Source organism: Pezoporus flaviventris, unplaced genomic scaffold, assembly GCF_033815535.1.
Source record: "Pezoporus flaviventris isolate CSIRO_AGI_PZ_B2104156 unplaced genomic scaffold, CSIRO_AGI_Pfla_v1 ptg000292l, whole genome shotgun sequence".
NCBI lineage: Eukaryota > Metazoa > Chordata > Aves > Psittaciformes > Psittacidae > Pezoporus > Pezoporus flaviventris.
Window position 1 is genome coordinate 63,829 of NW_026892839.1, and position 19,413 is coordinate 83,241.

A 19,413-nucleotide genomic window follows, 5' to 3' on the forward strand; every position below is an offset into this window, starting at 1 on the left:
GGGTGTCATGGGGGCTGTGAAGCAGGGGGGTTTCAGGGCACAGGGCTATGGGGCTGAGCTGCTATGGGGCAGTAGCAGAGGCTGTCAGGTGGCTGTGGGGCTGGATCTGTGGGGCAGGGAGGTTCTCAAAGTTAAAGTCTATGGGGGGGCTGAGCTGCTATGGGGCAGGAAGGGAGGGGTGTCAGGGGGCTATGGGGCAGGAGCTATGGGGTGGGGGGGTGGTCTGGATTCAGGGCTATGGGGGTGAGCTGCTATGAGGCAGGAACAAAGCAGTGTTAGGGGCAATGGGGCAGAGACTATGGGGAAGGGGCTGTCAGGCCTCAGAGCTGTGGGGCAGAGGTGTGCTGGAGGGCTGTGGGGCAGGTTCTATGGGGCAGGGGCTGTGCTGTGGGTCGGGCAGGGACAGGCTGGGACAGGTCAAGCGTCGCCCGAGACGCATCCCCAGGGGCAGGGTGAGGCCTGTGAGCACCCGCCCCACACACACACACACACGTGTGGGGCAGGCGCTGTGGGGCTGCAGTGCCTGAGCTGTGGGGCAGAGGATGGGACCTGCCATGCGGCCATCAACATCACCTGCCCCCCGGAGAGCAACGTCTGCGCTGAGGCCTTGGCCAGTGTCACATGGAGTGAGTGGGGAGATGTGGGCCAGGGGGTAGGCTATGGGGAGATGTGGGGCTGGTGCTCTATGGGGCAATGCGGGGTTGGGAAGCCTGGCTTTGCTCTATGGGGAGATGTGGGGCTGGAACCCCTTGCTTTGATCTAAGGGGCAATGTGGGGCTAGAACCTCTGCCTTTGCTCTATGCAGCGATGTGGGGCAGGGGGTGGGCTATGGGGAGATATGGGGCTGGAACCCCTGGCTTTGCTCTATGGGGCAATATGGGGCAGGGGGTGGGCTATGTGGAGATGTGGGGCTCGAACCCTTGGCTTTGCTCTGTGGGGCGATGTGGGGCAGGGGGTGGGCTATGGGGAGATGTGGGGCTCGAACCCTTGGCTTTGCTCTGTGGGGCGATGTGGGGCAAGGGGTGGGCTATGTGGAGACGTGGGGCTGGAACCCCTGGCTTTGCTCTATGGGGCAATATGGGGCAGAGGGTGGGCTATGGGGAGATGTGGGGCTGGAACCCTTGGCTTTGCCCTGTGGGGCGATGTGGGGCAGGGCTGAGCTATGGGGAGATGTGGGGCTGGAACCCTTGGCTTTGCCCTGTGGGGCGATGTGGGGCAGGGCTGAGCTATGGGGAGATGTGGGGCTGGAAGCCGAGGCCCGCGCTCACCGGCAGGGGGCGCTGTTCCCCGCAGGCCACGGGCGGCTGGCGCTGGGGGGGCGGGGCTGTGGGCGGGGCCAGCCCGGGTCCCTGGCGCGCGCCCTCGAGCTCCCGGGGGTCGTGGTCTTCGTGCGGAGGCGCCAGTGCCGGGGGGGGGCCGAGGCCTGCAACGGGGCCCTGCCCATGGGAACAGAGAGCGCCCTGCCCCTGCCCGGTAACGGGGGGCAACGGGGGGGCAACGGGGTGAATGGGGGCAATGGGGGCAATGGGGTGAATGGGGGCAATGGGGTGAATGGGGTGAATGGGGGCAACGGGGTGAATGGGGGCAATGGGGGCAACGGGGTGAATGGGGGCAATGGGGGCAACGGGGTGAATGGGGGTAATGGGGGCAATGGGGTGAATGGGGGCAATGGGGTGAATGGGGTGAATGGGGGCAACGGGGGCAACGGGGTGAATGGGGTGAATGGGGGTAATGGGGTGAATGGGGGTGAATGGGGTGAATGGGGGTAATGGCGTGAATGGGGTGAATGGGGGCAACAGGGTGAATGGGGGCAATGGGGTGAATGGGGTGAATGGGGGCAATGGGGTGAATGGGGGCAACGGGGTGAATGGGGGTGAATGGGGGTAATGGGGTGAATGGGGTGAATGGGGGTGAATGGGGGTAATGGGGTGAATGGGGGCAATGGGGGCAACGGGGTGAATGGGGTGAATGGGGGTAAAGGGGGTAATGGGGTGAATGGGGGTAAAGGGGGTAATGGGGTAATGGGGGTAATGGTAAGGGGGGTAATGGGGTGAATGGGGGTAATGGGGTAGGGGGGGTAATGGGGGGTAAAGAGGGCAATGGGGGAATGGGGGGTAACGGGGGGAATGGGGGTAATGGGGGTAATGGAGGTAATGCAGTCAATGGGGATAATGGGGTCAATGGGGATAATAGGGGTAATGGGGGGCAATGGGAGTAACGGTGGTAATGGGGGCAATGGGGGGCAATGGGGGTGAGAATTGTTGGTATAAGGAGCATCCCTGGCCCCGCCCCCCCAGACAACGTCACGGCCCAGGCACCCAATGGGCTGCGCTGCTTTGGTTGCCCTGACGACGGGCCCTGCTCCGCCCCCACCATCGTGGAGTGCTATGGCGACCTCCGCGGCTGTTTCCATGGCAACGTCACCGTGACGCTGGGTGAGAGCCAATGGGAGAGCGGGGGGGGGGTAAGGCATCATTGGTCACCATGGTGACCACATAGCGCCCTATAGGTCCCTTATGGGGCCTGGTGGCTGTAACACCTCCCCTATGGGGCAGCTATGGGGCTGACGTCCGCTATCGCCCCCCTTGGCAGGTGGGTCCCGGCGGTGGCGGGAGGTGCGGGGCTGCGTGCGGGACCCGACCTGCACCCCGGAGCCCCGAGGGGACGACGCCGTGGGGCTGGAGGGCTCCTGCTGCGCCGGGGACCTCTGCAACGGCCCCGTAGGGAACCGCAGCCTCTTCGCCCCCGACCTGCCCCGGCTCGAGCTCCTCCCGCAGCCCCACGGCCCCACGGCCGGGCCCAACAAAGGCAATGGGAGCACTGGGGGGGACAAGGCCACCACCAAGATGGCCACCTCCACGGGCAACGCGTCTGCTGCCAAAACCAAGATGGCCGCCTCCACGGGCAACGCGTCTGCTGCCAAAACCAAGATGGCCGCCTCCACGGGCAATATGGCGCCCACTGTAGCCAACGTGGCGGCCACCAAAGGCAATGTGGCTGCCTCCAGAGGCAGCATGGTGCCTACCGTAGCCAATGGGGCTGCTACCAAATCCAGTATGGCGGCCACCAAAAGTCTCATGGCGGCCACCATGGCCAATATGGCGGCCACCACAGGCGATATGGCAGCCGTGGCTGCTGTTGACCACCACGGAGCTGCCATTGATGCCAGCACAGCCGCCGGACGCGCGGGGCACCCCCTGGAGCGCAAAGATGGCGTCAAGGGCCCTGTGGGGCAGAGCCACCCTCTGGGGGCGGGGTTGTGGCCCCTCCCCTTCCTCTTGCTCCTCCTCCTCTAAGGCCTCTATGGGGCGCCCCATAAGTGGGGCACTGCATGGGACAGGTGCCCCGTAAGTGGCACCTCCCCACCCCACAGATTGCCCCATCAGTGCCCCTCCTGCCCCCTTCCGTTCAATGGGGCATCCCCAAGTAAAAGTGGCACTTATAGGGTGCCTCATAAGTGACCCCCCCACCAACCCATAAGCTGCCCCATAAGTGCACGTTCCAGGCCTCCTTTTAGACTGTGGGGCACTTATGGGGCACCCCACATCCTTCCCCCCACATCTGCCGCTATGGGGCAATAAAGGGCTGCGGTGGAACAAGGGGGGGACTGGTCTTTTACTGGGGGGCGGCGCTTATCCCTGGGGGCGGGGCTTAGCCAGAGGGGGCGGGGCTAAACAGGCTCATCCTGGATCCCGCAGCGGAGATTGGCTGGAACAGCCTCGTCTGGAGGAGGGGGGGAGAGCCGTCAGAGCCCCGCTCCCTTCCCTTTAGCCCCTCCCCCTCCCCTTCAGCCCCGCCCCTTTTACCCATGCGTCGGGGGCGGGGCAGCTGCAGCCCCTCCATGAGGGCAACGAAGGCGTCGGGGCTCAGCGTGAGGCGGGGGTTCAGGCGCCGCTCCTCCCCCACCGTGGACACCGTGTGCCCTATGGGGAGGCGTGACCCATAAGTGACCCACGAGTGACCCACAAGTGACTCTCGAGTGACCCATGAGTGACTGATAAGTGACCCACGAGTGACCCTCGAGTGACCCTCGAGTGACCCACAAGTGACTCTCGAGTGACCCATGAGTGACCGATAAGTGACCCACAAGTGACCCTCGAGTGACCCACGAGTGACCCTCAAGTGACCGAGTGACCCATGAGTGACCGATAAGTGACCCACAAGTGACCAAGTGACCCACGAGTGACCCCCAAGTGCCCCACAAGCCACCCACAAGTTACCCATGAGTGACCCCCAAGTGACCCAGAAGTAACCCGCAGGTGACCCATGTGTGACCCACAAGTGACCCGCAGGTGACCCATGTGTGACCCACAAGTGCCCCCACCATTGTAGTCGTGCGCGGGGTAGACCAGGCACTCATCGGGGAGGGTGAAGATCTTCTCATGCACGGAGCGGTACAGGGTGCGGGCACAGCCTGGGGGGGGGGGGGGGGGGGGGGCAGGGGTGTCACCATGGCAACAAGCTCCTCCCAGTGCCCCCCAATCCCTTCCCACTCTATCCCAGTCCATCCCAATCCCTTTCCACTCTATCCCAGTCCATCCCCATCCCCTCCCACTCTACCCCAGTCCATCCCCATCCCCTCCCACTCTATCCCAGTCCATCCCCATCCCCTCCCACTCTATCCCAGGCCATCCCAATCCCTTCCCACTCTATCCCAGTCCATCCCCTCCCACTCTATCCCAGTCCATCCCAATCCCTTTCCACTCTATCCCAGTCCATCCCCAATCCCTCCCACTCTATCCCAGTCCATCCCCATCCCCTCCCACTCTATCCCAGTCCATCCCAATCCCTTCCCACTCTATCCCAGTCCATCCCCTCCCACTCTATCCCAATCCATCCCCATCCCCTCCCACTCTATCCCAATCCATCCCCATCCCCTCCCACTCTATCCCAATCCATCCCCATCCCCTCCCACTCTATCCCAGTCCATCCCCATCCCTTCCCACTCTATCCCAATCCATCCCCATCCCTTCCCACTCTATCCCAGTCCATCCCCTCCCACTCTATCCCAGTCCATCCCCATCCCCTCCCACTCTATCCCAATCCATCCCCATCCCCTCCCACTCTATCCCAATCCATCCCCATCCCCTCCCACTCTATCCCAGTCCATCCCCATCCCCTCCCACTCTACCCCAGTCCATCCCCATCCCTTCCCACTCTATCCCAATCCATCCCCATCCCTTCCCACTCTATCCCAGTCCATCCCCATCCCCTCCCACTCTACCCCAGTCCATCCCAATCCCTTTCCACTCTATCCCAGTCCATCCCCATCCCTCCCACTCTATCCCAGTCCATCCCCATCCCCTCCCACTCTATCCCAGTCCATCCCCATCCCCTCCCACTCTATCCCAGTCCATCCCCATCCCCTCCCACTCTATCCCAGTCCATCCCCATCCCCTCCCACTCTATCCCAGTCCATGTCCATCCCCATCCCCATCCCAGTGCCTGCCCTGCTGGAAGTCGGTGCGGCCGCAGCCCCGGATGAGCAGCGCGTCCCCGGTGAACGCCATGGATTCATCGTCCAGCACCAGCGTCAAGCACCCGGCCGTGTGCCCGGGGCTGGCACGTGCCTGCAGCGCCTGCAGGGGGGGGGGGGAGGCGTGGCCTAAGAAGGCTCCGCCCGCACCACAGCCCCCCCATAGGGTTCAATGTGGGCCCCCCCATAGGATTCAATGAGGAGTGTCCTTGCTAGGGCTCAGTGGGTTCCCACAGGTGTCAATGGCCCCCCCAAAGGGATCAATGGGTGTCTCCCCACATAGGGTTCAATGGGGCATCTGCCTATGGGTCTTTATGGCTCTCTATGGTCACTATGGGTCTCTATAGGGTCCCTATGGGTGCTATGGTCTCTATGGGTCTCGGGTCTCTGTGGGGTCTCTATGGATCTCTATGGGTCTCTACGGGTCTCTACAGGATGTCTATGGGTTCTATATGGTTCTCTATGGGTCTCCATGGGTCCCTATGGGTCTCTATTGGTCCCTATGGGGTCTTTATGGGGTTCTATGGGTCCCTATGCGTCTCTATGGGTCCCTATGGGTCTCTATGGGGTCTCTATGGGGTTCTATGGGTCCCTATGGGTCTCTATGGGTGCCTATGGGTCTCTATGGGGTCTCTATGGGTGCCTATGGGTCTCTATGGGGTTCTATGGGTCCCTATGGGTCTCTATGGGGTCTCTATGGGTGCCTATGGGTCTCTATGGGGTTCTATGGGTCCCTATGGGTCTCTATGGGGTCTCTATGGGTGCCTATGGGTCTCTATGGGGTCTCTATGGGTGCCTATGGGTCTCTATGGGTGCCTATGGGTCCCTATGGGTCTCTATGGTCCCTATGAGTCTCTATGGGTCTCTATGGGTGCCTATGGGTCTCTATGGGGTCTCTATGGGTGCCTATGGGTCTCTATGGGTGCCTATGGGTCCCTATGGGTCTCTATGGGTCTCTATGGGTGCCTATGGGTCTCTATGGGTGCCTATGGGTCCCTATAGGTCTCTATGGGGCTCACGAAGGCTCCGAAGCGCAGCTCGTCCCCATCGCGCAGGAGCACGTCCGCGCTTGCGCCGCTCTCCCGCGAAATGGCGCTGCGGCACCCCAGCGCCGCGCGCAGCGCACCAGACCCGGTCACGTGATCCGCGTGGCAGTGGGTGTTCACTGCGGGAGGGAAAAGGGGGCGGGGTCAGCACCGGGAGAGACCAACGGGGGCTCAGCGGTGGGGGGGCCAGGCCGGGACCAAGGCCTCTATAAGGTTAATGGGGAGTCCAAGCCCCCATACAGGGCACAGGGAGGGGTCCGAAGCCCCCTTAGAGTGGGTTTAGGGGCAGGGTCGAGACTATGGGGTGTCTATGGGGGTCTATGGTTTGTCTGTGGCTGTCTATGGGGCTCTATGGGGTGCTATAGGATATGGATAGGGTGTCTATGGGGTGCTATGGGGTGTCTACGCAGTGTCTGTGGGAGGCTATGAGTATCTATGGCTGTCTGTGGGGCACTATGGGTGTCTACGCAGTGTCTGTGGGGTGCTACGTGTGTCTATGCAGTGTCTATGGGCACCTGTGGGGGTCTATGGGTGTCTGTGGGTGTCTATGAGGTTCTATGGGTGTCTCTGGGTGTCTTGTCTATGGGGTGTTACGTGGTGTCTATAGGGGTCTGTGGGTGTCTATGGAGCGTTACATGGTGTCTATGGGTGTCTATGGGGATCTATGGGTGTCTATGGGTGTCTCTGGGGTTCTATGAGAGCCTATGGGTGTCTCTGGGTGTCTGTCTATGGGTGTCTATTGGTGTCTATGGGGTTCCATGGGTGTCCATGGGTATTAGTGTCCATGGGTATCTATGAGGTTCTATGGGTGTTTATGGCAGTCTATGGGGGTCTATGGGTGTCTATGACGTTCTATGGATGTCTATTGGTGTCTATGGGGTTCTATGGGTGTCTACTGGTGTCTATGGGGTTGTACGGGTGTCTACCTATGACTGTCTCTGGGTGTCTATTGGTGTCTATGGGTGTCTGTGGGAGTCTGTGGGTGTCTATGGGGTTCTATGGGACTACTGTCTATAGGTCTATGGAGTATGGGTGTCTCTGGGGGTCCATGGGGTCCCTCACCTGCGTAGCGCAGGCTGAGCCCCAGCTCCCGCAGCAGCCGCGTGTCCCTGGGCACCGTCTCCAGCACGGGGTCGATGATGACAGCGTCACCCGAGCCCGCGTCCGCCAGCACATACGTGAAGGAGGAGGAGGAGAAGGCTCGAAGAGCTGCGGGAACACAGGAACGACATGGGAACAACACGGAATAACATGGGAATGACAGAGGAATAACACGGGAATGACACAGGAACAACATGGGAACAACATGGAATAACGTGGGAATGACAGAGGAATAACATGGGAACGACATGGGAACAACACGGAGTAACGTGGGAACAACAGAAGAATAACATGGGAACGACACAGGAACATCATGGGAACAACAGGGGAAAACACAGCACTCCAATGCTAACGTCATATGATCCCCATATAATAATGTGACACCCCCCTTATGACCCCCCGGTGACCCCTAGTATGCCCCCCCCAGCCCCCCCCCCCCCATCACATGACTTTTATCCAACCCCTACTTCCGGGTCACCCCCCCGCCCCCGAACCCCGTCCACGGCCACCCCCCCCAGGGCCCCCCACGGGACCCCCTTCCCCCCGGGACCTGCCGCAGCAGCAGCCGCCTCCCCGCGGTGCCGTAGCCCCGAAGGGCCGCGATGGCGGCGGGGACGCGGTGCAACCACATGACGGGGGGGGCGGAAGTGGAGAGAGACGCGGCGCCTTTAATTGGGGCCGAGAGCGGAGGGGAGGAGCCTTAAAGGGGCAACGGCTTAAAGGAACAATGCGCTTAAAGGGGCAATGGCTTAAAAGGACAATAACCTTAAAGGCGCAACGGCTTAAAGGAACAATGCGCTTAAAGGGGCAATGGCTTAAAAGGACAATAACCTTAAAGGCGCAACGGCTTAAAGGAACAATGCGCTTAAAGGGGCAATGGCTTAAAAGGACAATAACCTTAAAGGCGCAACGGCTTAAAGGAACAATGCGCTTAAAGGGGCAATGGCTTAAAAGGACAATAACCTTAAAGGCGCAACGGCTTAAAGGAACAATGCGCTTAAAGGGGCAATGGCTTAAAAGGACAATAACCTTAAAGGCGCAACGGCTTAAAGGAACAATGCGCTTAAAGGGGCAATGGCTTAAAAGGACAATAACCTTAAAGGCGCAACGGCTTAAAGGAACAATGCGCTTAAAGGGGCAATGGCTTAAAAGGACAATAACCTTAAAGGCGCAACGGCTTAAAGGAACAATGCGCTTAAAGGGGCAATGGCTTAAAAGGACAATAACCTTAAAGGCGCAACGGCTTAAAGGGGCAATGGCTAAAAGGGGCAATAGCCTTAAAGGGGCAATGGCTTAAAGGGGCAGTAGCCTTAAAGGAGCAACGGCTTAAAGGGGCAATGGCCTTAAAGGGGCAATGGCTTAAAGGGGCAACGCGCTTAAAGGGGCAATGGCTAAAAGGGGCAATAGCCTTAAAGGGGCAATGGCTTAAAGGGGCAGTAGCCTTAAAGGAGCAATGGCCTTAAAGGGGCAATGGCTTAAAGGGGCAACACGCTTAAAGGGGCAATGGCTAAAAGGGGCAATAGCTTTAAAGGAGCAATGGCTTAAAGGGGCAATGGCCTTAAAGGGGCAACTTTAAGGGCCATTGCACCTTAAAGGGCAACTCCTGACTCCCAAGTGACCCTTAGTTGCCCCTTGTGCCCCCCAAGTCCGCCCCCATTCCTTAATCCCCCCCGATTGACCACTCCAGGCTTTAACGTGAGGGTCCACCGCCTTTATTAAGGGGGCGTGGCTCAGCAAAGGGGGCATGTCCAATGGGTGCAAATTCCCCCCCCCCCACGTGGTTCCATAGGGAATGTGTGGCTCCATACGGGACGTAGCTCCACTGGGGCTTGGTTCCATAGGGGCTATTGCCGCTCGTAGATGAGGCGCAGCAGCCTCAGGCTGGGCCCATAGCGCTGCTGCTGCCGCTGCCCCGCCTCCCGCCACCTGTGGACACGGCCCCTTTAACGTTAGCCACGCCCCCTTCCATTAGCCCCCCCCCCCGTTAAGCCCCGCCCTTCGTTGAGCCCCGCCCCTCACCGCTGCCTCACACGCTTCCACCGCTCCATGTTCTTGTAGATGAGAGATGAAATCGGGGGGGCGGGGTCAGGCAGCTGCGGGTCAGGTGGGGGGACGTGTGATGTCAGGGGATGACATCACCACGACGACGTCATCCAGGGATGGGGGGGTGCCTCTTTACCTGGTCTGGGGGGGGCGCCCCCTCCTCAGGCCCCAGGGGGGAGGGGATCCGGGGGGGCCCCGGGGGGGCGGGAGGGGGCAGCTCGTAGATGTCCTGCCCCTTTCCAACATTCCCTGCAGCTGCCTGGGGTGGGGGGGGACCACAAAGGATATGGGGGTCAGGGGGGCCCTGCACCCCCTCTGCCCCATAGCGAGACATTGGGGTGCCCCCAAGCCCCATAGAAGGCTGCTGGGCTCTGACCTGCGGTCGCGGGCCTGAAGCGGTGTGTGGGGCTGGAGCCGTGTGGGGGGCAGGATGTGGGGCAGGAGCTGTGGGGCAGTTCCGCATCCAGGCACGACACACGGGGTACAGGGGGGTCCCCTCAGGGAACTGCCCCAGCTCAACGCTGCGGTCGAAGAGCTTGATCACGTATGTGTCTATGGGGCAGCCCCACAGCAAGGTGTGGGGCAAAGCCATAGGAAATGGGGGAAAGAAAGGAAGAAACAAAGTTAGATACAGAGAAGAACCCATAGTGACACTCTCAACCACATAGAACACCCCCCACAGGAACACCCTCAGCCCCACAGAGACACACTCTGCCCCATAGAACCCATCCCTGAGCTACAGAGACCCTCCCAGACCCATATCGATGTGTGGGGCACCCCCTGCCCCATCGAGACCTTCTCATCCCCATAGAACGCTGGCGGAGAGTGTCTCCAGCCCCACAGAGACCCTCCCAGCCCCATAGCAGCTACAGGTCAGTCCCATAGCCAATGTGTGTCACCCCATTGAGCTATGAGGCAGCCCCATAGCCATTAGCTTTCACCAACATCACCCCCACACTGCTATAGGGCAACCCCGTAGCATGTCCATGGCACCTGTAGCTCTATGGGGCAGCCCAATAGTCCCCCCCATGCACTCACTGGGGCGCTGCACAGGGTCCGGGCCCTCCTCCGCCTCCCGGCGCTTCTTCCTGCGCTGCTGCGAGAAGCGGCCCGAGGGCCTTGGGGGGGGGGCACGGCTCAGGCCGCGCCCCTTCCCCTAAGCCCCCCCCTTTAATCCCCACCCCCTTTAAGCCCCGCCCCTCACCTCTTCCCGGGGGCGCTGGGCGATGCTTCCCTGCAGTGAAACAAGGGGTTAATGGGGGGGGGAGGAAGCAATTGGGGGGTCCTGACCCCCCCCATGGGGCACAATGGGGGGTGCTGCCTCCCATAGAGCCCTTATAGGACCCCAAAAGGGGGTGAACCCCCCATAAGGGACCCCAAAAGTGGGGTGAACCCCCAGGCCCCCCCTTACTTGGTTATTGCATCTCCAGGTGCTTTTCCCGTCTCTTCCTCCATGGCTTCGCTGCACCCCAAAACCAATACGGGTTCAAGGGGGGGGCCCCAAAGGACTTACCCCCCCCCCCATTTTGGGGTCCCCCCCTCACCGTGGCCCCCGGCTCCGCTCCATCAGCTCCTGCAGCACCGAATCCAAGCGGCTCCGGGCAGCCGCAGCCTCCAGCTCTATCGGGGGGGGGTGGGGGGTGTGTGTGTGTGTGATATTATGGGATGGCTGAGGGAGACCCCAATAGAGGGGTTTAGGGGGGGTAACGGGGGACAATGGGGGCAAATGGGGTCCCTAAAGGGGGCTTTGGTGGGTTATAGGGGGGTAATGGGGGGGATGTGGGGGGGGGCATTATGGGGTCCCTAAAGGTGTTGCGGGGGGGGAAATAGTGGGGTAATGGGGGGGATATGGGGTGGTTAAAGGGGCAGTAATAGGCGTAAATGGGGGGGGCGCATTATGGAGTCCCTAAAAGGGGTTTGGGGGGGGGGATTAGGGGGATATGGGGTGGTTAAAGGGGGGGTAATGGGGGACAATGGGGTGGGGTGGCATTATGGGGTCCCTAAAGGGGTTTGGGGGGGATTAGGGGGATATGGGGTGGTTAAAGGGGGGGTAATGGGGGACAATGGGGTGGGACGGGCATTATGGGGTGCCTAAATGGGGTTTGAGGGGTAATAAGGGAGTAATGGAAGGAACTGGGGGTAATGGGGATTATTGGGGTTCCCATAGGGGGCTCTGGGGGGCTATGGGGCACGCACGCACTCACCTGGCTTCTCCACCTTCACCTTCACGGCCAACATGGCGCAGGAAGAGGGGGGGACCGCAACTTGTGGTGCCCTATGGGGGGCCTATATGGGTCTATGGGGCTCTATGGGGCCCTATGGGTCCCCCCTTTCCCGCCGCTCACAGCTCCGCTCCCCTCAGCCGCCGCCGCCGCTCCTCGGCGTCTGATTGGCCGCCAGCCCAGGCCATCTCCTCTAGCAACCAATCAGGGGCGGGAGGGCGGTGTCCAGGTCGTAACGCATGACGGGAGTTGTAGTCGCTGCTCCTCCTCCTATTGGCAGCCGTTCCCGCCTGTCTTCCCCTGGAACCAATCAGCGCCCGCGATGCCGCGCAAAGCACGACGGGAGTCGTAGTCCTGCGGTCGCCGCCGCCGCCATGCTGCGGAGTGGGCGGTGCCGGGTAAACCGGAAGCGCCGTTGCCTGGCAACGAGAGACCGGAGGTTGCCGGGAAGGAGCGTTGGGGCCTGCGCGTCCCATGGAGCGGGTGAGGCCTCGGCGGGACCCATAAGTGTGGGGCTGGGGGGACGGTGACGTCACTCCAGCGTCACTGCCACGTCACGCCGTACCCCCCCCCCCTTCCCCCATCATTGAGCAGGAACTGGGCTTGGAGGAGCGCACGGATTGGCTGCTGCGGAGGAGGTAAGGGAGGGGTGACCCCAACGTGAGCCTCAAGAGGGCTCTCCATTGGTCAGCAGTGGCACAGGGGGTGAGGCCAGAGCGAGGCCCCGCTCCCTTCCTCACCCCACCCCTTCCCCCCCAGCACCGCCCTCCTCCGACGAGGCCCCGCCCCCCGCGCAGGCTCCGCCCCCTGTCCTAACCCCGCCCCTTCCGCTGACCCCGCCCCCACCGGGGACCCCCTCGTTCAATGGCGGCTGCGGAGGAGGGCGGAGGCCGCAGAGGAGCTCTCACGTGTGCAGCCATGTTGGACGTCACATGACCCCTGGGAGGCTGCAGGGCCCCTGCGGTGGACACCCTCTTTGTGGTCACGTGATGCGGAGCAGGCCTCGCAGCCAATGAAGGATGGCTCACATGACGCTCTGCAGCGGCCTTGCTGGAGGTCAGGTGATCCTTTTAGTGCAGCACAGCCAATCAGGAGAGGCACCCAGGAGCTGCCGTGGGGGCAGCCATGTCGGACATCATGTGACCCCTGCGAGGCATCAATGCCTATGGAGTGCTGCTCCCATGATGCTTTGCAGCCTACGAGGGAGGCCTCCCGTGAGCATCTGCCGCAGGAGCCACCTTCGAGATCACGTGGCCCCTGTGAGGCCCCACAGCCAATCAGGAGCAGCTCCCAGGAGCCATTGTGGGGGCAGCCATGTTGGACATCACCTGACTCCAGTGAGCCCTCAAGGCCTAAAGAGGGCAACTCCCATGAGTTTTTGCAGCAGGTGCCACGTGTGAAGTCACATGACCCCCATGAGACCTCACAGCCAATCAGAAACTGCTCCCAGGATACTTTGCACCAGGGGTTGCCATTGGAGGACCACAGCCCTATGCGGGAAGAGCCATCTTTGATGTCACGTGACCCTGAGGAAACCCCGCAGCCAATCAGCAGCAGCTCCCAGGGTGCTTTGCGGCCCCTGAAGGACAACAGCCCAGGTCTGTGGGTCACTTATGGGTCTTAGAGATCAATTATGGGTCTGGGCATCACTTATGGGTCCCATACATCCCTTCCTGCCCCACAGCCGCTCCGGTCGATCCCATCCTGCGGCTGCTCCGGCGCCGGCGCCGCCTCCTGTGGCAGAGCCTGAGGTGAGGCCTTGCCCCTCAAACCCTTAAGCCCCGCCCATGCCCTTCAAGCCCCACCCCTTACACTCATCCTTCCCCCCCCCCTCCCCCCCCAGGGCTGTGGACTCCGCCCTGGCCGCCCTCCCGCACCAGAGCCATTGATGGGGAACTAAGATGGCGCCTGCCAGACTACAACTCCCATCATGCACTGCACCCCCCTCCATAGCGCTCCATTGTGAGAGTCGTGCCTGGACTACACCTCCCATCATGCCTTGTGGGTCAATAAAGTGCCATTGTCAGTGCGCTTCGGGTGCTACAAGTCCCATCATGCACAGTTCTACTGTCGGGCGCCTAACTGGGTTGGGTGTACGCTAAGTAGATGTAAATGCAGTAACAGTTACATCAACTATATGCAAATAGCACCGCTGTTAAGCTAATTGTATTCAAAACAGATCGAAGCTATGTTAATGGTATGTAAACAAACCTAATTTATGGTAATTCTATTCAAATGAGGACCAAACACCCCTTCCAACACCAAAACCTTTAATACGCCGGCACAGGCTCTGCCTCGTCTTGCCCAAACCCCACCCACCTCGGGCTGAGGCCACACCCCCCGAGCGCTGACATCATCATCTGAGGCCCAGCTTCTTCTTCTCACGCTGCTTCCGACGCACGACCTCCAGGTTCCGGTCCTTCCACATGCTCTTCCGGAGCTTGATGGGCCGTGAGCCCACGTACTTCCCTGCGGGAGAGGCCAGGGGTCACTTATGGGTCTGGGGAGAGTCACTTATGGGTCCCAAACCCCAACCCACCGTCCCCTGCGGTACCGTTCATCTCCCTCATGGCCCTCACGTAGTCGTTGGGATCCTTGAAGGACACGAATCCGTATCCTTTGGTCTTCCCGGTGCGCTTGTCCCGGATCACTTTGGCCTTCAGGAAGGACGGATACCGCCCGAAGGCCCGGGCCAGGATGTCGTCGTTCACCTCATTGCCCAGGTCCCCGCAGAAGATTCGGAAGTCATCTGGTGACGTGGGACACAGCATATGGGACATGGAAAGCCGGCAACTGGGGCTGTGGGGCTATGGGGTGAGGGCTCCATACCCGCATCCCACTCCAGCAGGCTCGGGTCCTCCCAGCTGCTCCCGGCCGCCGTGCGGATGCAGCGCTTCAGCCGCTCCCCCCGCCCCTTCTTCTTGTCCTCCGGAGATGGCTCCGCCCCCACCTGCGCAGGGGGAGGGGCTTAGGCACAGGCCTCAGCCCCTCCTCCTCTGAAGCCCCCTCCCCAATGGCCTTTGAGCCGCCCACATTGGCCAGGCCCCGCCCCAATCGCCACGACCCCACCCCCTTCTGCGTTAAGCCACGCCCCCAAGGAAGCCCCGCCCACAGCCGTACCTCGAATCAGACACTCCACTGCCTCATAAGGCCAAACAAGCCCCGCCCACAACCCCAAGGCCTCGCCCCGACCCAATGAAATTCAGCCCTCACATAAGCCCCAAACCCCATTATAGCGACACCCCCTTCCCCATAGCCACGCCCACTCCCCAATAGGGTTCGTCCCCCCCCCTTACATCCGGGGTCAGGAAGGGCGTCTCGGGGGGGCGTGTTCTCCGCGGGGGGCGGGGCGCCGGGTGGGCGGGGCGCGGCTCCACGGTGGGCGCGGCCACTGGGTGGGCGTGGCCGGAGGGCAGGCAGGGCCCAATGTCCGCCATGGGGGGGGGAGGCAGCGCCCGCGTTGGGGGAGGCAGCGGCTCCTCCTATTGGGTGAATGGAAGAAACGGGGTTAAGCACAAGCCACGCCCCCTCCCCTCCCCACACCCCACCCGGAAGGGAGATCCCACCTGGCTCTTGCGCGCGGGGGGGTACACGGTCGGCGCCGCCTGGATCACGGTGGGGGTCAGCTTGGGGGGGGGGGCAGCGACCGGAACCCCCAAAGAGGAGGAGGAGGAGGAGGAAGGGGGGGGAGGGGCTGTGGAAGGGGAGGGGGAAGGGGTGGGAGGGGGGGGGCGGGGCCCGGCCACCAACGGAGTCAGCGGGGTCACGGGGGGGGCACTTCCTACCTGTTGGGGGGGGACAAAACAGGGTTATAAATGGACAGATCCCCTCCAGACCCATAGAGTCCTTCTTTGGACCCCCATAACCCCTCATTCACCCCCCGACACGCCCTTAAGCCTCCCATTTACCTCCACGGACCCCCCAGTTCCCCCCCAACCCCCCTTTTAACCCCATTTCACTCCAACCCCACCTTAACCCCCCCATCAAGTCCCACTGAACCCCAATACCCTCCAAATTGCCCCAAAACCCCCCATAAACCCCCAAAATCCCCTCATCCCCCACCTCAACCCCCCATATCCCTCCCATTAATCTCCACTGTTAGCATCCCATTTGCCCCACAACCCTCCCCCATGGCCCCCCATTGACCTCCCCCACTCACAGGGGCAGGGCCCCGCAAAGGGGTCCCCAGCGGAGGGAGCGGCGCGGGGGGGGGGCGCTGCAGCGGTGGGGCCATCAGCAGTGGAGGGGCAGGGGGGGCCCCCAGGGGGGTGCCCACGATGGCCCCAGGAGGGGGGCGTAGGGAAAGAGATCGGGGGGCACCTGCAAGAGAGGAAACAAGGGGTAGGGGTCAGTCCCTCCATTGACCCCCAATGAGTCCCCCATTTTCTTCCCATTGATCTCCCCCCCACTGAGCCTCCATTGAGCCCCCCGTGTCCTCCCCATTGATCCCCCCATCTTCTTCCCATTGATCCCCCCATCTCCCCCCCATTGAGCCCCCCGTGTCCTCCCCATTGATCCCCCCCATCTGCGCCCATTGAGCCCCCCACGTCCTCCCCATTGAGCCCCACCGTCTCCCCCCATTGACCCTGCATCTCCTCCTCACCCGAGCGCTGCAGCACATGGGGCACAAACGCCGGTCTCAGCACTGGGGGCCTCTGTGGGGACACAGCTGGGGTGGACACACACATAAGAGGCGGGTTGAATACCTTGGGGTCACCCCAAAGGCACTGGGGGGGAACACTTGGGGGGGGGGGGGGTGATGACACTGACCTGGACCCACAAATGGCACTGGGGGGGCTCCAATGGGGGGGCCGGTGGCGGCAGCGGCAGCACGAGCCTCAAGGCTCTGTTGGACCTGAAAGGATGGAAAAGGACATGGGGCTATGGGGCAGTAAGGGGGCTATGGGGCCATATGGAGACTATGGAGCCACAGGGGGGCTATAAAACCATGGGAGGGCTACAGAAGTATGGGGAGCCTATGGGGCCATGGTGCGTCACCTGCTGGTAGGTGTTGGTGGCAATGATGGGCCGCAGGACGGGGGTCACGGGGGGCACGGCCATGGCGGATGCGGGGTCCCCACTACTTGGGGGTGCAGCCGGGGTGGGGGCTCCCAGCACCTCCTGCTCGAACCTGGGCGGGGACAGAACGGGTCAGGGGGGTGCCCATCGCCCCCCGTTACCCCCGATGGAACCTTCCACACCCCCCCAAAGCGCTCCCTGTAGCCCCGCCCTCTCCCTCAAGCCCCGCCCACTCCGCGTTGCCATGGCGACACCCCTCTTTCCCCGTCTCCGCCCCCGTTGCCATGGCAGCCCCGCCCCTCGGCCCCTCACAGCGCCATCTCGGCCTCCATCTCCTTCAGCCGCTCCTCGCCGCTCTTGGCCGGCCCCGCTCCCGCCGCCGCCGCCGCCGCCGCCCCGCTCCCGCCGGCTCCGTTCCCGCTCACGGCCGAGGCGGCAGCTCCGGGACCAGGCCCGGGCCCTGCCGCTGGAGCCGCGACCGCTGCCGAAGCCGCCGCGGCCGCCATGATGGCAAAGGAGGGAGGGGGGGGGGGGGTGAGGACCCACTTCCGGCGCGCGGCGATGACGTCAAGAGCACGCAGCGCGCTCCACCCCCTCGACACGGAAATGGGGCGGAAAAGAGCAAATTGAGGCAAAAAAAAAAGGAGGTTTATTGGGGGGAAGCAACCGGGTCCCGTCGGTGGGGGACGAGGAGAGGGCGGGGCTATCGCCTGAGCTCGCTGTAGACGTCCCCACGTGCGCCCTGGAGCTCCTGCAGAGGGGTAGAGGTGGAGTCAGCCCCGTCGTATATGGGCAAAGCTCCGCCCACTTCCCCTTCCCACCCCTCACTGGTCTTACCTGATAGGTCGGCTCCACCTCGGGGGGGCGTGGCTTGACCTCATCTGGGATGGAAAGGAGGAGGGTTCAGGGTGGGGAAGCTCCGCCCACCTGGTGAGTGGTCACGCCCCCTGCACAGGCCCCACATATTCCGATTGACCCCGCCCACTCTCCCCTCAAGCCCCGCCCATCCCGTTCGTCCTTCCCCGCCCACTTTCTCTCAAGCCACGCCCCCACCTCTCCGGCCCCGCCCCCCTAGGCAGTAGGCCCCTCCCGCGATGAGCAGCGTCATGATGATGTCAGCGGCCACCAGCGCTGCGATTGGTCCCGGGCCCGGCAGGCAGGAGCTGCAATCTGATTGGATACATGGGAAAAGATGTTGACCACCCCCCCAACACACGTGACCTCACGGAAGGGGGTGGGGGGTTGAGGGAGGTGGGCCTCACCTCCCTCTGCAGCAGCCAATCCTGGAGGAACAAACGGAAGTGGTCACGTGACAACTGTGAAAGCTCCGCCCCTCCTTCCCTATTTGCTCCTCCCACCCCAATTGTTCCCTCCTACCCCTTTAGCCCCTCCCACCCCATTGGCTCCTCCCCTATTGTTTCCTCCTATTCCCTTGGCCCCTCCCAACCCTTTAACCCCTCCCACCGCATTGGCTCCTCCCTCCCCATTGGCCCCTCCCACCCCTTTTCCCCCTCCCACCGCATTGGCTCCTCCCACCCTATTGGCTCCTCCCACCCCATTGGCTCCTTTTGCCCCGGGTGGGTGGGGCCAAGGGGGTGGGGGGCAGTAGGAGGAGCCTAATTGAGGGGGCGTGGTCTATGAAAGGGGGCGTGGCCTCACCCAGCAGCAGGAGCAGCAGAGCCGGGAGGGGACTCATGGCGCTGGACGCACGGGCACGGCCCTGGTAGACAATGGGGAAGTGGGAGGGGCAATGGGGTCACGTGGACTAAACTCCGCCCCCCCCTTTCCCCCCTTAGTTCCCTTTTTGGAGAGGCCCCGCCCCCTGACGGGAAGCTCCGCCCCTTGCGTTGTGTTCATTACCGCATAGGAGCCTTAATTAACCCTTGGGACTAACAGCTTAGAACTATTAATTGCTCTTTGTCGGCTATTAACTACCCCATTGGGCTACTAATTACCCCTTGGTGCTGTCAATTACCGCTTTGAGGCCTTTATTTATCCTCCAAGGGAGATTAGTTATCCTAAGGGGACATTAATTGCATCAGTGGAGGCTGTTAGTTACCTCTTTAGGGCTATAGCTTGTCCCTTGGGGCTATTAGTTACCCTTTGAGGGCATTAGTTACCCTTAGGGGCCATTAATTACCCCATGGGGGCTATTTGTTACCGATTTATGGCTATTCATTACTCTTAGGGGCCATTAATTACCCTATGGGAGGCTATTCATTACTCCTTTAGGGCTATTCATTACCCTTAGGGGTCATTCATTATCCCATGAGGACTCTTTGTTACCCTTAGAGACCATTAATTGCCCCATGACAGCTATTAATTATTCTTATGGGCCATTAGTTACCCCTAGAAGCCATCGATTACCTTAGGAAGGCTATTAATTACCCTTAGAGCGCACTGATTAACCAATGGGGCCATTAATTCCCACTCTACGGCTATTATTGACCCCATCCCTATTAATTATCCGGCCCCACCCATGCGGGATCCGCCCTTCGCGCTCTGA

The 19,413-nt window shown here is 61.7% G+C and overlaps 4 protein-coding genes and 2 long non-coding RNA genes across 6 annotated transcripts; 2 read left to right on the forward strand and 4 right to left on the reverse strand.

The window, feature by feature from the left end:
• Positions 1 to 400: 400 nt before the first annotated feature.
• LOC133263365 (ly6/PLAUR domain-containing protein 3-like) lies at positions 401 to 3,296 on the forward strand (the record flags this gene model as incomplete). Its single annotated transcript, XM_061443113.1, has 4 exons — positions 401 to 626; positions 1,294 to 1,473; positions 2,298 to 2,435; positions 2,593 to 3,296. Coding segments are annotated over 4 exons (1,248 nt in total), but the record flags the coding sequence as incomplete, so codon positions are not given.
• A 364-nt stretch (positions 3,297 to 3,660) lies between these two features.
• ETHE1 (ETHE1 persulfide dioxygenase) lies at positions 3,661 to 8,259 on the reverse strand. Its single transcript, XM_061443097.1, is given in 8 exon segments — positions 3,661 to 3,723; positions 3,807 to 3,923; positions 4,325 to 4,414; positions 5,450 to 5,579; positions 6,496 to 6,641; positions 7,585 to 7,717; positions 7,720 to 7,731; positions 8,174 to 8,259. Coding segments are annotated over 8 exon segments (762 nt in total). The 5' UTR covers positions 8,255 to 8,259; the 3' UTR covers positions 3,661 to 3,670.
• Positions 8,260 to 9,467: 1,208 nt separating this feature from the next.
• Positions 9,468 to 11,970, reverse strand: LIN37 (lin-37 DREAM MuvB core complex component). Its single transcript, XM_061443114.1, has 9 exons — positions 11,871 to 11,970; positions 11,211 to 11,286; positions 11,078 to 11,128; positions 10,871 to 10,900; positions 10,705 to 10,802; positions 10,043 to 10,218; positions 9,803 to 9,925; positions 9,643 to 9,716; positions 9,468 to 9,549 (listed from the first exon to the last, which is right to left on the reverse strand). The coding sequence occupies exons 1-9, from the start codon at positions 11,902 to 11,904 to the stop codon at positions 9,468 to 9,470; spliced, it is 744 nt and encodes a 247-aa protein (XP_061299098.1). The 5' UTR covers positions 11,905 to 11,970.
• A 510-nt stretch (positions 11,971 to 12,480) lies between these two features.
• On the forward strand, positions 12,481 to 13,837 carry LOC133263358 (uncharacterized). Its single transcript, XR_009741477.1, has 3 exons — positions 12,481 to 12,526; positions 13,573 to 13,639; positions 13,732 to 13,837. It is a non-coding gene; the product is annotated as an uncharacterized LOC133263358 (long non-coding RNA).
• A 366-nt stretch (positions 13,838 to 14,203) lies between these two features.
• Positions 14,204 to 17,413, reverse strand: RBM42 (RNA binding motif protein 42). The gene is made up of 10 exons (XM_061443120.1): positions 17,220 to 17,413; positions 16,887 to 17,019; positions 16,659 to 16,743; positions 16,492 to 16,557; positions 16,048 to 16,208; positions 15,455 to 15,673; positions 15,185 to 15,370; positions 14,718 to 14,838; positions 14,443 to 14,637; positions 14,204 to 14,357 (listed from the first exon to the last, which is right to left on the reverse strand). Exons 1-10 carry the CDS (start codon positions 17,411 to 17,413, stop codon positions 14,245 to 14,247), a joined length of 1,473 nt encoding a protein of 490 aa, XP_061299104.1. The 3' UTR covers positions 14,204 to 14,244.
• A 166-nt stretch (positions 17,414 to 17,579) lies between these two features.
• On the reverse strand, positions 17,580 to 18,089 carry LOC133263371 (uncharacterized). Its single transcript, XR_009741479.1, has 3 exons — positions 17,961 to 18,089; positions 17,745 to 17,788; positions 17,580 to 17,658 (listed from the first exon to the last, which is right to left on the reverse strand). It is a non-coding gene; the product is annotated as an uncharacterized LOC133263371 (long non-coding RNA).
• Positions 18,090 to 19,413: the final 1,324 nt, after the last annotated feature.